At 38.7% G+C, this 17,982-nt stretch overlaps 1 protein-coding gene across 8 annotated transcripts in view; it reads left to right on the top strand.

Annotated features, from left to right (window-relative positions):
• Window positions 1-375: 375 nt before the first annotated feature.
• LOC128860729 (T-related protein) overlaps window positions 376-17,982 on the top strand; it is a 47,598-nt gene continuing 29,991 nt past the window's right edge. For 2 of the 8 annotated variants that reach the window (XR_008454292.1, XR_008454291.1), the window contains exons 1-7: window positions 377-861; window positions 14,201-14,615; window positions 15,149-15,269; window positions 15,321-15,677; window positions 15,745-16,360; window positions 16,439-16,823; window positions 17,133-17,506. Coding sequence is in view for 6 of the 8 variants with exons in the window: in XM_054098426.1 (XP_053954401.1) it covers window positions 14,206-14,615; window positions 15,149-15,269; window positions 15,321-15,677; window positions 15,745-16,360; window positions 16,439-16,823; window positions 17,133-17,451 (2,208 nt within the window). In the remaining 2 variants the exon portion in view is untranslated. Of the gene's footprint in view, window positions 862-14,200; window positions 14,616-15,148; window positions 15,270-15,320; window positions 15,678-15,744; window positions 16,361-16,438; window positions 16,824-17,053; window positions 17,812-17,982 lie in introns of those variants that run through there. The other 6 variants (XM_054098430.1, XM_054098426.1, XM_054098427.1 and 3 more) reach the window with 6 other exon arrangements.

The raw sequence follows: 17,982 nt of genomic DNA, 5'->3' as shown, positions 1-17,982 counted from the left end.
TGTATTGTTGTTTGTGTAAGAGTATCGCAAACGAGCACTTAAACAGGTAAGCTGGTTGGCGGCTTGACCTGTTGAAGATGGCTGCATGAGTGGCAGTGTGTAGTGTATGTTAAAGGTGTGGCTCTGTAGGATGCAGCCAACAAGTGTAAGTGGAATGGCGAATGTGCGCGAAAGAGTTGGCTGCACGAACGAAAGGGTGGGCTTGGAGTTTTAGTTGCTGATGTCAAAGAAGGAGAGATAGAAAGAAAAACAAAATGTGTTTAATGTGAAAATCAATACGAAATAAGATAAAGTGGTCAATGTGAAGTAAAACAAATACAACATCGAATACAACCGAACGAACATTTGACCGACCGATCGGCTAACGACAACGACTGCGCATCACTGAAGACGGACGCTTGTGATGGCTGAAAAAATTAGCACCGATCATTAGCTTGGTAGTGCGCAAACGGGTGTGAAGTCTGAAAAAAAAGTGGTGCGAATAACGCGAATGCGATCGCGAGCGCAGAGGTGACCGCAGAGTGACCAAAATAAGCTAAATAGTGAAAAGTTAGAAAACAGCCAAAATACAAATAGTAAATAAAGGCAAAAAAACCTACCGAAAACGTTATATTTATTTAATGAGGTAATAAGGATATACCATACTTGTGTACAAAAGTGTTGTAACTGTAAAGAAATTCAAAGGGGTTTGAAATACATACAAAAATTTACATTAAAAAGTCGTGGTTCGAAAACACCGTATACTCTAAGTGTTTGGCGAATATTTTATAGGAAATACCGACACTACATAATTTGTTACAAAGCCAAACGATTTCTGGAGCAATAAATTATTATCAAGGTGATTCAAATTGGGCTGTTCGGGTAAGTCTAGGCCTCCTATTATTCATGTATTCTTGGGCTTTAGTCAACTATGATGGAAGAAAGGAGTTTACGACATTATAAAAAAAGGAAAGTGTTGGATGTAAGAAAATTGTTACAAGAACCACACAACAAGCAGGGGAAAATATCAGAAACGGCTTACACGTAATCCTGTAAAATGCCGTACGTATGCAGAAAAAAGGCGCTTGGTTACCTTACCCGGTCCCACGAATCGCGCTCTTTGAAAAATTAACTAAAACTGTTCTTTATTTCACTTTGTTCAATGCTTAAATTCTCATTCTTATCCAAAAGTAAACTCAACAACTGGATTTGCTCAACGGGATTGAATGATTAGGGAAAGCAATATTTGTGCAGTTTGGTACATATGTATGTATGTAAGTAAATATACAGCGTCTATGCACTTCATGTATATTACAATATTGAAATGTACGAGCGAATGTATATTAAGATGTACGCCACAGGCCTTTCAGTTTCATTGTGACTTCTTTGCATGATTGGCATAATAAACTTAGCCTTCAGCTTAAATAGCTAAAAATTTATTCAAGCACATTGACTGGAATTTTTCAGTTACTATATCGGCATCGGATTATGTTGAGTTAGAAGTTGAAAATATCTATGCGACTTGCTATGCGTCGTATTTGTATGTACGGCTGTAATAAGATAAGGAAGGATATCTACGTGTAGAGGTAAAGCAGAAAATGAAATAGGTTAATTGTGAATTATTCGCACATATGTATGTGTGTAAATATGCAGCTATCTGAAGGAATGTGCAAAACTGTATGTATGTATGAGCAAAACCACTTACAGTAAAAATCATCATTGCATCATTGAGTGTGCATAAATACGTACGGCAAGGAACTTAATGATCGGCAAGGACTTAATGATTAATGACTCCTTTCGCAAATTTCAAGTCAATTCACTAAAAACCTTTTTTTTACGGTTGTTCATTCCCAATTATTTAGAGAGAAGTAAAGTTTTAAACTTAAGATAAATAATATCTGTAGAAAAATATTTATGTGATAAAAAAGACTAGTTATAGAGTACCTTGGCATAAAAAGGTACTGGGAAAACTTAAAATCAAATATTTCAAAAAGTTTAGGTTATCAGTCTCCATCACTCACAAAGATAAATATTTGCATTTTTCCAGAGAGATTAGATCGTTGGATAAAAATTTAAAGCGAAATTATATTCTTTACACAAAACCTTTGCTCTTTCCAGCGATCTTTAAATACAGTTCTCCTTCCACATACGACCTAAGTTATGCGGGGGGTTATAAGACCACTTTTATCGTATGGATCGGTAGTTTGGTGGAAAGTTCTAGAGAGAGATTAAATCATCAAAATACTTGGCGCAATCAAGTCATGCCCTAGGGAGGCTCTTAATGCACATATGTATGTTATTCCAATAGATCTACATATCAAAAGGCAAAAACCTATGGCTAAGCCAGTCTATTATTGCGAAAACTCAAGACCTCTCGCGGAGGACTGATTATATCGTCCCCACGGTGACATTCAGCAGGAATTTCGCCACTCTCTTCCCATCTCAGGAGGAACGGCGTAAGGGATTCTCAGTAAAAAATCCGACACCTCTCTCTATACAAATGGCTCTATGATAAACTGAATTGTGGTGTTGGAGCAGGTATATATTTCCACAGACTTAGAATTGAAAAATCCGAAGTACTGGCAATTGGGAAAGCCTGTAGGTTACTAATCGTAGCCTCCGCTATTAAGGGCAATATCGCTATTCTTTCGGATAGCCAAGCTGCAATCCAGGCACTGAATTCAGCTACAGTAACCTCTAAATTGGTGGAATAAAGTAGGACTAGCGTTACCATCTTGAGTGTAAGCTGTGAAGTTATGTAAACCCTGGTCCGGGGATAACGGAACATTGAAGGTAACGAAAAGGCAGATGAAGTGACAAAATGGGCATAGTTTTCTTGCAGAATCGGTATTATTTTCACTGGACGCGATCAAGAATACAATTTCCTCAAAATACCTCCGAATCACGGATTGTAGATGGAGAGATCAGTCAACATGCAAAATTAGCAGAACTTTATGGCCTACCTACAGCCTCAAACAAACGTCAACACTGATAAACATGAAACGACGGGATTTTCAGTTTTATAGCTCATTAAAATTTCAGTATAATGAAGTGCAAGTTTGAAGTTGCTACGAAAGTACATTGGTTTTTTATAATTTCTTCCTTGACGGTGTTGCGCATTTTCTCCCTATAAAAATTTTTTCTAAATTATGTACCTAATGTTTGAATGAAATGAAAGTTTAAATTACATTTTGAAATTTCTCCTGAATTTTGTATTGCCCATTAGCGACTGCACTGCCTCTGCTGCCCAACTCTTCTGTGGAGAGTTCCATTTGTTGGGAAACATTTAGGCGCACAATACAAATGCTGGAGAACCACATATCGGGGATATTTATAAAGTGTGCCGTTGCCAAATGAAGTGCGAAATGGACATTGTACCCATAAACAGCGACTCTTATCTGTAAAAAAAATCTGATCTACCCAGGTCCCAAAGGAGTTGTGTTTTTGAGCTGTTTTGGAGTATTATTTTCGTAAACTTAAAAATATTTACCTTTTTCTGATGCTTGTGGAGAGTTTAGCATCAAGGCTGATTTATGAATGCTCCTTTGAGTGTTAATACGGAACTTAAAAAAAATTTTATGCAGCTGGTTGCTAAGTGAACTTTTTACGAAACTTTAAAGTCAATTCGCGAGACGGTCACACGGTTTTCGTGAAGTATTGCTTAAAAGAGAAGATACTAATTATATCAATAAAAAGTAATATATCTCTTTATTCCAAATAAACACTTCCCGCGGTGTCCTCTTAAATTTTGAAAAGCGAAATAAGGGCAATGGAGGAATGCATAACCGCACGTAAATTTCCCTAGAAGATTTTATTTTACTTTTTGCAATATTAACTTTTTGTTTCCTAACATGAAATTTTCAATAATTTTCCTTCACTGAGTTTGTGATATTTTTCCAGACATTAAATGAATAAAAAATTAAAAAAATTAAATGCGTAAAAAGTGTTTGAATTTCATTAAAAAGGATTGAACAACGACAAAAAAGTGGCACTCTAAAAAGATTCATAGAAAGGTTCAAATAAGGCTCCAAAAGAGCTCCATAATTCACTTTATGTGACAAAACACACTGAATTCATCAGAATGGGGTTTATTTTAGCTGCGACGTACAGCAAAGTCGGTCGCTCATACCACTTCATTGCCGTCGGGGCAACGACTGATTGGAAGAGCGTAAGAATATATTATATGTGAAATGAGCAGACACAATTCTCCTGACAAAACCACCGTGACGTAACAGCAAAGTTACTCTCACAAATTTACTTCGGCTGGCCAAATCTTCTAATCTATCATCCTTGCCCTCCAGTGTGGCCGCGAGAAAAAAAATCGCTCATGTAGGACTGCAGAAACCAGCTGAGTTTCGAGGGAATATTTCCGTTATAAGAAGGCTTTAGGGCATCAAATTTTTTTAGAACTCTTTTTGTTGGCCGGGTATAACCGTCGTTCGTTTTAATTAACTAAAAAAAGTAAATAAAATAAATAAATGCACCTTCCGTGCAAATAAATGAAAAGTCACAAAAATATCAGAGGATTTAACAAATCGATTAAAAAAAAACACAACTAGAGAATGAAAATATTTGCGCCGTAGGAATTTCACACGCAAATTAGTAAAGGCATAAAGGTTAGCCAACATGTCGCAAACAAAAGTAAATATGTTAAATGAGAAAAAAACGGTATTTTAATAAGCCGACACTAATCAAGTGGACAAAACTGCAAACCAAATAACTCAACAGTGAAACAGCCAATAAAAGCAGACGGCGTCGAAAAAAAATTATAGCACGTTAATAAAAAGTGCGAGACGCCGAGGAAGAAAGGCCAAGTTCGCTTTGCTCAGCCAGTCGAAGCAATTACGACCAATGTGAAAATTATCCTATTAAATACGGCTGAGCTGAGCAAAAAAGTGTGTTTTAGTAACAAATACATGGAACAGCCGCCGAAAAACAGCACTTGGTGTTGAAGGGATTCGCATCTGCTCAGAGACGTCATTTAGGCAGAGGGGATGCGACCGAAGATCGCTGACCACAAAGACAGTGCGAACGCGCGCGCATATACTTGACAAATGGATACTAATTAATTGCAGTTTGTACAAAGTTTTAGTAACTGCCAGCAAGGGGCTGGTTTGGAGCAATCCGTGGAGTTCATTGACTATGAAAAGTGCGTAGTGTTGGGCTGAAATTTGAAAATTCGAAAGAAGCCAATATATTTTTAAAAGTCTATTTGATTATTAAATCATTTAAAATATATGTAGTAGCTCACATTCTGTCCTGTCCCTTTCCCTTTCACTTATTCACTTTAGCGTTTAATGAATGATTCTCGGCTACCGCAATAAGAAAGTGAAATACTTACATACATATATTGTAATTGGAAAAAAATCGACTGGTGACAATTTTGGCATGCTGGTGTTAAACTCCTTTTTAACACTCATACACACACACGCATGTTTCATATAGACGCACATTTGCACACACATTCAAATACGCATGCGTTCGAGGTTCATTAACAGCAGCAGCTACAGTGAGTGGGCGCTACTACTTTTGGTGTTAAAGTTGGTGAGTATTGGTGGTGTGGAGGCCCGGTTTTCGGACAACTGCGGCCAATTGAAAGTTCAAGTGTGCGACCAATTGTAGCCAAAAAATGATTGAGCCACCACCGAAATGATTAGCAGATAATTGTCTGTGCTGTGGAAGTATCCAGCTGTCGCCGCTGTATATGCGGAGAGATAATTGCATACGAAAGTGTGAAATTTGACAATTTCATTTAATTCACATATCAAGAGAATTAACTGAACAAACATGAAATATTACAGCACGTGAAATAACAAAAAACTGGCTGATAAGCTGATAATCATAACAATGACAAGAGCAAACAAGTGACATAAATATAGCTAAATAATTGTTATGGGTCATAATTATAGTGCAGGGTAAACAATTTTGGCAGGTGCTTAAGGGGTTATACGCAGTTATGACTTTCAAAAAAATCGATTTTTTATTGCATTTTTGTAATGTACATACATATATTCAAAAGTATACGCACGAAATTTGAAGTAGATCTAAGCAATACTTTCGGAGTTATACCTAAATATGTAGAGATGCCTCGGCACGTTTTAAGGTAGGTATTGAAACTTTTAACGTGTTTTTTTCAAAACGGCATATATATCTCGAAAACGGCTTGTTTGATCGGTCAACCGTTTTAACTCAATCTTTAAAGATACATTTTCTAGTAATTAATCGTTCCTTTTGTAAATCTGATACTTATTTTCCATTTTATAATCAATTTACGGCCAAATTTTAACGTAAAAATCGAAATCATTTCTTTTAAAAGCTGCCATTTTTTGAAAATTCACTATTCTGATTAGCCGAACGATTAATTACTAGATAATCTAATATATTAACAAAATTTGTTTGGTTTTTTGATTTCAGATAATCCAATCCTGAGTTACGATGTACACCGTAAATCGTCTTTTTTTAAAGGAGGTTCCAGAAATTGCCTGCAGCGCGCTCTATAATCAACATTTTCATAAATAAAAAATTTTGTTAGGTTCTTGAAGGATGCTTTTATAACTGCCAAGAATTTTCAAATTAAAATATTCTAAAGTTTCTTCAGGATAAATCCTTGACAACCCGTCTTTTATTTGCTTCATAACTGCGTATAACCCCTTAAGACAAGCTGCCGCCAAAATATGTGATATTCTTCCAAATTTATTTACATAAATAAAGGTGACTTTAGTTCCATAGATGCGGTAAGCCCGTATAAAGGTTCTGTTCCATGGAACCTAAAGCGCCTACGTATTCCGCCTGTTCGTTATGACCTTCATGCACTAGTACCAGTCTAGCAAAGCGGTGGTGTTGAGGGTAGTGAAGCATTCCTCAACGAGTTTAGATGTTATTTTATGAGACTGCATTCACATAGGCTGCCTGACAAAATACAGATGCCATTCGAAGTATTACCTTTTCAAAGGCATTCTCTGCCGCAAATTTCTATGTCATGGATATCCGCTTGAAAGATTGTGGGATAACCGCCCATTGGTATCGATCTTTTAAAGTTCGGCTCAAAGACACCCGCACCAGTCCCACAAGCCTAAGGTTTGACTTATCTGTGCACCAGATTTCTTCGTTGAATGTATGGTATATCTGTCTTCCGAAGTGCCTTAAATACCTAAACCATTTCTTGAAATGCATTTTGAAAGAAAAATTCCTTTCAAATTAGGTATAATCATATGTTGGAGCTATTAAGGATAAAATGGCTCGAGAAAGTTATGAGAATGCCCAGAGAGCGAGCAACACGAAAAGTGCTTGCATTGTGCCCCGTTGAAGACCGAAGAAGAGAAAGCCGAAGAAAAGATGGCTCGAAAATGTGGAAGCAGACCTCAAGAAGCTAAGCATGAGTCGTTGGAAGGATGTGGGTTTGAATAGGAAGAAATGGCACGCAGTTGTGAATCAACCAATGAACCAAGAACTGTGACGCTAATAAGAAAATAAGAAGAAGCCTTTGCGTCACGCAACAGCACTACAGGGTTATTTATGAATTTCGTTGCGATTCCCATAATCTTCTTTCTTATATGTGCGGTAAAATTTCTGATCCTTGGGTATTTTGGATTTTGGAATTTTTGTTTTTGTAAGTTTTAGTGCTCCTAGCGTAAGGAGGCTTATATCCTATAAGTGCACTGAGAGCGTCCGTGCAAAGTTATGTCGATGCACACCAATCGTTGTAATTTACGTAACTTTATTCTTGCAGTAATAAATAATATTAAAAATATAACACGAAAATATTACAAATGATTGCTTTTTTTAATTTAGAATGCGTTTTAAAAATTAATTTCAATTAACAAATTCGCAATAAAAAAAAAGCAGGTGTTAATAAAATTAAAATTTCTGAAAAATATTGGTTTTTTTTCAGCACACGCGCCGCACGAAATTCAATTTAGCGTTCGACCTTTCAAAAGTCTCAAAATTTGAAATAAGCAATATTCGGCATTCCATTCCACACAGCTTCACCTACAGATATAACAAAAGGTGAATTGAGGATTTTAAATTGTGTACGCGTTAGGAAAGACTTATGACACAAACTTGCAAGATTTTCCCTACTTAAGGTAAAATGTAAGCATTTGCCGATATTTTTGAAAGGAAATAGATTTTGCTGTTTAATTTTTAGGACGATCTGGTTTTAAAAATTTGTGGCGAGCATCACGATTTACTCCTACAAAATGTACCTATGTATTTTACCCTTTCAGAGGTTCACTTATGTTATTTTTATTGTTGTTTATTTTATTTATTTTTAAATGTTAGCGTCCCTCGTGTGTAGAATTTCTATTTGTATTTGTTTGCTTAAATTTCAGTAGATCCTTGTTAGGGTTTCTAGAGTCATCATCATTTCCTTTATCTCCCATTGGCCCTCAATGAAGCATTTCCAAGTGGTCCTGTTTTTGGCCAGCAATTTTGGTGTGTTCCACGTGCATTTCCCGTATTCATCGACTTCTTTTGTAGCGATCCTCTCCATGTAGCCTAAGGTCGGCCCTCTTTCCGGCTTCCTTAGGGGTTCCAATCAAGAGCTTGTCGACTGATTTCCGTTGCATATTTACCCAGTGTGTGGCCTATCCGCCTCCACTTTCGTAATTTTATATGGTTGACCATTGGCTGCAGTTTACACTTTGTTGTGTTGCTGATGAAGTTTGACCACGCACCTTAAGAATACGTCGGATACATCTGTTTACAAAACTTTGAACTTTTCCAGTTAGATGGTTACAAGGCAGGTATTCAAATGAAATTTGATTTAGATAGCCTGATTTTTGTTTGGAAAGATATTTGTGATGAGTTCCAGATTTAGCGCAGCTGAGCATATGCGTCTGTTGCTTTAATTAATCATTTGGCCAGGACATCCTTTCCCGTAATTTTTTCAGCAGATATTACACTGGCTAGGTAGGTAAAATCTTCGGGTTGGTCTACATCACATAAAATTGTTGGAATTTTTGTTCATTTTTATTGACTTCGTTTGGTCGATGTTGATTTTTAGGCCAAATTTACTCAACTCGGCGCACGGGTTCCTTGAGAAGCTTGCTTTATTTGGGAAGAAACTGAGGCATATATTTTTAAATTTCCCAAAGCATCGCGCTCACTCAAGCCAATACTTGTCGAAAGAGAGAGAAGTGTTACTTAACCACTGATCCTCAGGTGCACGCCCTTATACAAAGATTTCAGCAAGAGCTTCAAGGACTAAGGTTAGGATGGTTAGAGCCCCTCAAAATAAAAATTTTGAAAAATTATCTGAATGCCTTGGTGAACCTTTAGTTGAATCATTGTATTACTAGCTCATGGCTAACCTCAGAACTAGCGATTTTTAAGTAGAAATCTTTAACATTTGATTAAATTGATACAGGGGCGTATATTTATTTTCCCTTTTGCATCATTATAAAATAAATTCCGAGTATTTTTCTGTGTTCATCCACTTCAAATCGAATAATTATAATATATTCTACAACAACAAAAATTCATCAATTCGTGCACAATTTTTCCATTTTGAAAATCCAGTTGCTGGAAAGAAAAAAATCAAGCGAAATCGCTTAGATGTCAGTGGTGTCATGTGAGGAAAATCTCTTTACTACAACTGCCAACGTATATATGTTACTTGTACATAGGTATTCTGTATGTAGTGAATATCAATTCGAATGATTTTGTTATGTGCAGTCTAGCAGACTCCGAAAAACTGTTCGAAAGCGAGCAAATAACCAACTGAATTGCTTTCAACCATTTTGTTAGCCGCGAATAACCGTGAATGCGAATACAAAGGCCCATATCTACGTATGTATGTATGTGTGTATTTACTTACATTTGCATGCCTCTAATACTTGCACTCATTTGTACATAAATTTTTGATTGTGTAGTTACGTGGCTTTTTGAGCTCCTTTGATTTTTTGTGTAAATATTGTATTAAAAATTTAAATTGTTCGACTGAATTTCGAATGGCGCACTCACCTTAGCATCAGGGAGAGGCTGTGGCGGGCGACGTGCAAGACGGAGTAAGAAAATGTTAAAAGTTTCATTAAGCAAATACGCTCAAGTAACTGGAAGATCATGACCAGCGTACAAGCTCCCACAAGCACACACACATAAGTACCCATCCATTCACCGCCATGCCGCACCAACATGGCGGCGGTGGTGGCGGCGGCAGCCACAGCCATTCGAAGATGGAGTCGCTTGCGTTCATTTGATTTATTTTCATGTTTTTTGTTTTTCTTATTTTTGTTTTGTGCCTATTTCCAACTGTGCGAGTAAACATTTGTTTGCCTTGTTGCCAGGCTAAGTAGTTTGTGCGTGAGTTTGTGTATGTCCGTTGTTTTGTTGTTGAGGTAAATAGACAATCTGTTTGTTCATATAATCTTCAGTAAAAAAAAAACACACAACAACAAAAAGAAAAACAAAAGCGAAAATAAATATTGAACATGAATTTTGTGCTGTTTATTTCCCTTTAAAGCTTTGGCATTTGAATGAAAAGGAAGAGGTTCAGAAATCACAAAACTGAACTTAAGAAGTCTGAGTAGATGCAGATGTTGAGAAAAAGTAACAGTTTTTTTATATGGAAAATATCAATTTTAATAACTTTTTAACTGCCAGCGAAATTTATTTGTAAGCAAATTTATTCATATCGTTAAATTAAAAGCGCATAAAACAACACTTCTGAATTCCAATAAAGTCTTTCGACCATTCGACTGTTGGATTGGCAAAATTACGTTTTACGTTCATTGAGAAAGACAGCACTGAAATCGAGCACAAACATAATAAATTATCAGAAATTACTTTGATTTTGAATGCCCGTTCGCATGTGCAGTCACGGCGTGACAAGTTTGTCGTTTAAGTCTTTTGTCTGGTCAACTTTTGCCACGATCTAACATCTCCTTTGGTTGGGCGTTCAATGCGGCTTTAACCGAGCGCTTCTGCTTCACACTCAGCTGCTCGAGTTCAAACTAGTTACAGCCATATTGAAGCGCACGATTTGTGGCAGCGCCCTGCTTGAATTCCCAGAAGAGTTTATGTGTATGTCTGTGAATTAAAGAAATTATATAAAAACTGAAAATGTTTGGATTTCTTTTCGACGAGACACATGAAGTGTGTCTTTTAAAAATTGGCTAGACACGCTGGCGTATCTCAAGTCATGCTAGTAATCAAGCAACAATTCAATCAAAATCAATTCAAAGTGAAACATTTTATTATGAAACAAAAAGAAAATGTCATAAAATTAAAAATATATGACAACCAAAGAGAGGAAGCACGGCTTGTACACGGGCTGCGCACCTATGAATGCGTCTTTGTGTGAGTGTGTGGAGGTGTATGAATTTGTTGTGCCGTAAAATCAAGCAGCAGCAATAACACCAAAAACCACACCATTACCGACACCACCAACAACAAGAGAAAAATTGACAGAAGCGTCAGCATCGGCATCAATAAAACGTCGGCAAAGCACCAATTTCGACGCTCATAAAAATAAACAAAACTATTAATACATTTTGTTAATTTATGACATTGTGGCAGTTCGTCATCGGCTGGTTGCAGAAAGCTGCCAACGGAATGCATTGGAAAGAGTGTACGAGTAGAGGAAGACTTAGGCATCAATTTGGTATGCGGAGCATCGAAACCAAATATGAATAATGCCGGGCTGGGCAAGGGAAAAAATCAAAACAAAAAAAGAAGAACGACTGCCATAGAGACAACAACACGAACCATGCAACGGTCGCAGGTACAAGTGCTTCGTAGCCATCATAAATGGTCGGCGCAAATGATTGTAAGTGTTTGATTGAACGAGTGGTGGGAAGCCTTTTTCCGACCATGAGTGCCCCTTTTTATAACGTGCCATCTGACGCCATTCAACGCGCAGCATCGACACACTATCGCATGTGCACTGGGACTAGCACGCCGCTCAGCCGACGGCATTTGGAGCTCATCTCCTTCTGAGGTTCCTAGCCTGGCTCGAAGGGCCAAGTGCTTGTAATAAAATTCAAAAGCCGACAAACGTTCTCAGACACGTAAATAGACATGCACAAATATCTGAATACACGTACACACACACAAATGTATGCACAAGTTGATATGTTCTTGAATTTTTACGGTGAGCGAAGCGATGAATTGGGATGAAATGAAGTCATCTGCTCCGTAGTATTTGTTCCAGCCGCAAATTGAGTTGGAATCAATCAGTTTAACTTCTATTAATAAATGTAATTACAAACCTTTTATCGCCATCTCATTCTGTCACAGCACTCGTTACTTGTATTTGCTCTTTTGCATTCCCCAATCATTGGAGTTTCTTGAGTTCTTTTTCGGCACTTAGCCATCCATTCTTTCGACGGTCCGATAATATTTTCTCATTTTTGATATTTTTGCTGTCGATTTTGATTATGCATTTCATTTCCAGTTTATGGGTGCTGTAAAATAATAAAATTTTGATATTTGTTGCTGACAAAGAGATTTGATGGCCACTCAAATTACTCGCTTTATGGCTTTCAAACTTTGGTAATTTCCAATATTCTTGCTTTGGCTGTACAAAAGTGCTGAATTTGAAAAGCTAATTGAGGAAAAAACGAAAAAAAACAGAAATCAGATACAAGTTCAAAGGCATATGAAATGCTATTTCTAAAATATTAGAATTCTTGAGAGCAATTTGAGATACGTACATAGCTACGCGCGTATAAGAGTTTTGAAAATGTAAAGGCACATTCGAATTTCGATTTTTTTGCGTTGTTGTGTTGGTCTATGTCTAGAAACTAAGTTTACAATTCTAATATAACACATGGGCTGAAAAGTCCCGGGCCTAACAAGCTTTATTTATTAATATAATTTCCATTAAGAACAACGCAATCATTCCAGCGCCGCTCTAAAATTTCAAAACCACTTTAGTGGAAAGATTTATCTTTGGCCTCAAAGTAGGCCTCAGTTTCAGCGATAACCTCTTCATTCGAGCAAAATTTCTAACCTGCCAGCATTTTTTTAGGTCTAAGCAGCCAGTAGTCGCAGGGAGCCAAATCTGACGAATATGCTGAATGTGGGAGCGATTCGAAGTCCGATTCATATACTTAGCCGTTATAGATATGAAATTGTAAGACTTTTTTAATGAAGTTAGTTTTATGTAACCATGTACATACGCGACTTTTCAGCCCATGCGTTACAGCGTAGGGCACCAGGAACAAAGCTCGTAACATTCCTCCAAGTGCTTAGATATCACATCTTTTTCCCAAAGAAACTTTTCCATAGGCTATTTATGCTTGATATCGCCGCGTTCTTTTTAATTTAGAAATGTTTTTTTGGACCTTTTTGATGTAAATAAGACCATAATTAATTTTCCATAGGATTGTCTACTTTTTTTATAATTTTTCATAATACGTCAACAATAGATGAAAAATTTCAAGCAGTGAAGACAATTGCTTTGGAAAATCAGTGAATCACTATTGGGATGCTAGGAATGTTGGCATATTGGTTGGCTAGGGCCATGCAATTGCCAGCCAAATGTGCTCTGAAACTGTTTAATTTTGACCAGAAGAGTAACATTTGAGCTGTTGCATGACCACAAATGAGATATTGATTTGCTCAAAAGGGTCATAACTGGGCTGAATTGGGCATAATTTGGCTTTCGCGACTTTTTTCTGTTTCCAAATCTGAAGAGACTTATAAAGAACGGAGATTTGCCACAATTTTGCCAAGTACACAACGCTGAAAGAGTTCAGACTAAAATTTTATATCTGAGGTGGATTACTTTGGAGTGAACGAAATATATTCGGATGAATAAATAAATATTTTTCGAAAAATATTTAAAACATTACATTAGTTTTTGAGCACATCTCGTGTACTTTGATTTGAGCTAATATATTTTACCATCTTTTTGTTTAGGGCACGTTTTATTATTTGGAGGCATACAGCTTCTATAACCATCCACACATAATCTTCGGATACCTTTTTCATAGGTGATTATCTAAATTTCTTCAAATCTTTTACTTTTGGCGTAAATGTATCGTAAATCTAGCGGTGCTCTCATTAACCGAAAAAAAACCAGTGGGTGTTTTTGGTGTTACAGTTGAGTTTGATTGTTGGTAGGTTTGGAAAACCTAGGTATGCACTTTTGACTCTGCACAGCCCTTAGCTTAAGTTTTTATTACCCACTCAATTTGCGCTGAAATTTTTCCCTTAACATTTAAATAAATAATAAACTTAACTTTTTAAAAATATTTTCTTTTCTCTAATTTCTTAGACGTGATGACCACCTCGCACATTTTGTCTGCTGTCGATCCGGCTGGTATGAGCGGCTCAACAAACCATAACAACAACAACACCATGGCGAATATTAGTAGTGATAACACCAGTGTTGCCGGCCAACATCATAATGCCAACAGCAACAGCAATGGCGGACACTCAAGAGCGCCTTCGCCGCAACATATACATCATAACATAGCTGCCAGCAGCAGCGGCAATGGGGGTCGTGGTGTTGGCATTGGCATTGGCGTAGGCAGCGGCATGAGCGGCAGCATAAATCCTCTCGGCGCACCACTGGCGGCAAATCGGAGTCCCGGCATGGAGAGAAATCTACATGTCAGCCTCGATGATCGTGAACTGTGGCTACGCTTTCAGAATCTCACCAATGAAATGATCGTTACGAAAAACGGCAGGTAAGTTGACAGAGTAAAATAAAATCAAATGGGTGTGGGGGAAAGGGCATATTTTTGTATGATTCAGCATTTCGCGCGTGCAAGCGAATGTGCTAAATGACGAGCGCCTTTAGGTTTGGTTGTCGTCACATTTCGTGGAGTTTTTCATCACATTTTTCCATGACAAGCTGCAGTGAGACATAAATATTTATGTATTTGCTCAAATCGTAATGAAACCACACAGCGATTGACAATGGGTTTTATACTGTGGCTCTTTTTTCTAATTAGAACACTTTTATTTATTTCTATGAATTCATGTAAACAAATAGTTTTACGAGATTCATAATTAATAACTCACGCTTCGCATGATGTGTGATATTTTCCTTCACACTCTTACGAACTGAAGCTTCAAAAATGAACTTGGTTTAATTAGTATCATAGTAGATAGAAGAAATCAATGGAGAATCAATGCTCGCCTCGCAGGTGCTAAAAGCGCATACAAGGGCTTATCTCTAAGAATTGTAAAATGCCATTTCTCCTTTTTACTTTATTAGACGCATGTTTCCGGTGGTCAAGATTAGCACTTCCGGTCTGGATCCAGCTGCCATGTACACAGTTCTGCTGGAGTTCGTGCAGGTGGATACACATCGCTGGAAGTATGTTAACGGCGAGTGGGTGAGTAGAGGTTTCCAAAATTGAGGCAGTGGTAAATCATAATTAACGCAGTGTCATGCGGATTATCCTCAGGTTCCCGGTGGCAAGGCGGAGGTACCCCCTGCGAATCCCATCTACGTGCATCCCGAGTCACCGAATTTCGGCGCTCACTGGATGAAGGAGCCGATTTCGTTTGCGAAAGTGAAGTTGACGAATAAAACGAATGGGAATGGTCAGATTATGCTGAACTCCTTGCATAAGTATGAGCCGCGTGTGCATTTGGTGCGTGTGGGCTCAGAACAGCGCCATGTGGTCACTTATGCCTTTCCGGAGACACAATTCATTGCGGTGACCGCCTATCAGAATGAAGAGGTCACCTCGTTGAAGATCAAATACAACCCATTTGCAAAAGCCTTTCTAGATGCAAAGGTAAGTTGCCGTTGGTATCTTTAGAGGTTAAACAATTTCTAATAAAAACACAACCTCTTGCACAAAGGAGCGTCCCGACACATTGTACTCGCACGAGACACCTTACGGCTGGTTAATACCACCACCGACTCATTATACTAGCGTTGCACAAGCGCCCCCACCACCGCCACCCAGTTTGGCAGTGTCAAATTCTCCGCTGGGCATGGGTTGTGACCGCTATGGACGTGCTCTCGGTAGCCGCGGAACACATGGAACACGCGCCTCGCCGTACACTCGACCGCGACTTGTTTCGAGCACATCTGGCACCAACTCGCCAGGCCCTGGCAGTGGTGGTGTGATGAATGGTAGCACCGGCAGCGCTTCGCCACCACAGCAGCCGCCTTCAGCTCCACATACTCCAACTAGCATACAATCCACACACACCACCAATTTGGGCGTCGCCGCCAGCAATGTTGGCATGACCAGCTCAGCAAATGCAGTCGGCTCTTTTTCAGGCTTTTCCAGTTCCTATACGCAATCCAGTTTTATGCCGGTAGAGCCGAGTTCCTCAATGCTTTCATACGCGGGTACTTGGCAGAGCAATGGCGGTTATTGGAGTTCACCAGCGCCGGTGACCGGCGTGCCACCAACAGCAGTACCGGTGAATGCCAGTCAAGGCAGCAACGTTGGCCGATCGATGAGTTGTGAGTGCTGAGGAGTAGCCTGAATAAAATCTGAACCAATTAATAATAGACGAATATGTATTTGTTTACTTGTTGCAGCTGCACACAATTCTCCATCGCCAACAAATGGAGGTTCACCCAATTACACCAGTCCTTCTCCTGGCTACACCATTCACCATCTCACACCTCATCCTTCCCATCAATATAATGTGGCACAAACGGCGGCAGCTGCAGCACATGCAGTGGATATGTACCAGAACGCCACGCCCGCACAGTCCTACGCTGCGCCCCCTACGCATCAAGTGTACCATCCAACGCCCACCTCCCCCACGCACCAGCTGTACACGAACGTATTGAATGCGCCAACGGCGTTGAGCTATGCGGGCAGCTCCTGGCATAACGGCGGCGGCGCGGAATACGGACTGTATCAGAATGCAGCTTACGGCTATCAACCGGAGTATATCCCGTTGTTGTCTGATTTGGGGTAAGTTTACTAAACGCTGAAATATTTTCCTTTCACTTCTTTATGTTTCGAGTTTTGCGATTTGTGATACATAACTGAATTGTTTAGAAGTTGTTATTGTGTTGTTGTTGTGTAAATTTGATTCACTTATGTTGTGTATTGATGTATTAGCGAGATGCCTTTCAATCGCAGAAGTCGAAACAAATAAAATAGCAACTGTCCCGACTCTAAACTAATTTGATTGAATGTAGTTTTTATTGATATCCGCCTCCCACCCACCAAATACCCTCATATCCTCTCTGTCCACCACTTTCTCTTATACACCAACAGCTACACCTCGCATCCGCTTGAACCCGTCGAAGTTTCAAAAACTCTCGAAGATTCGCAGGCCGCCATCTACAAGTCGCCTCAGCAAACTGGCAGTGACGGCGGCAGCAGCTCAGTGCTTACTTTGGAATGCACCAACTTAAAGGCACAGTCGCCTTCGGTTGCTGTGAAATTGGAGGCCATCGACAGCGTAGTCACACCCAGTCATGAGCGCAGCTCAGCGGCTGCAAGTGCGACGGCCACATCGGTTGTAACTGCTAGCCCGAACACGCCAGGCGGTGCGTGGACGCCGCTCACCCCACCACAGAGTGCGCTGCAGTAGACGATTAGAAAGTGGACACAGAGCCTTCAGAAGCAAATTTGTTCAAATTAATATTGTATGTACATATTAAAGAGTTTGTAGTTTGGATAAATTATGGAGAACTAAATCACTAAATTTGTGTGGTTTTTATTTTAGTCCATACATTTGTATGTATGTGTGCGTAGTTATTTAATGTAATTTATATGATTTGAAGCAATCTTGCTGTGCCAAGAGTGAATTGTAATTGAATTGTATTATACTGTATTGCAATAAACTCAGTAGGAAATAATAAATTGTGTATCCACAAGGTATTTCTTGCTAAGCCTCGCTATGGAGCGTTTTCGCAACTAACCTCTAACTTTGCAGGCCACTTTATAGATCGATGTGGTCGACAGGCCTATAGTTGATATTTCCTTTAAAGTTTGTTGCTGAGTTTTAAGTGTTTGAGCTTAAATTGTAGTTTCTAAATAAATTTCTTGTGTTTTGCCGTAGTTTCGTAGTTGAAAAATTTTTGTTTGGTGTATTGTTGAGTAACAGAATAGAATTAAAGGG

The sequence above is a fragment of the Anastrepha ludens genome, chromosome 4, assembly GCF_028408465.1.
Source record: "Anastrepha ludens isolate Willacy chromosome 4, idAnaLude1.1, whole genome shotgun sequence".
Lineage (NCBI taxonomy): Eukaryota > Metazoa > Arthropoda > Insecta > Diptera > Tephritidae > Anastrepha > Anastrepha ludens.
The sequence above is the reverse complement of the archived record's forward strand: the minus strand, read 5'-3'. Positions and strand labels throughout refer to the sequence as shown.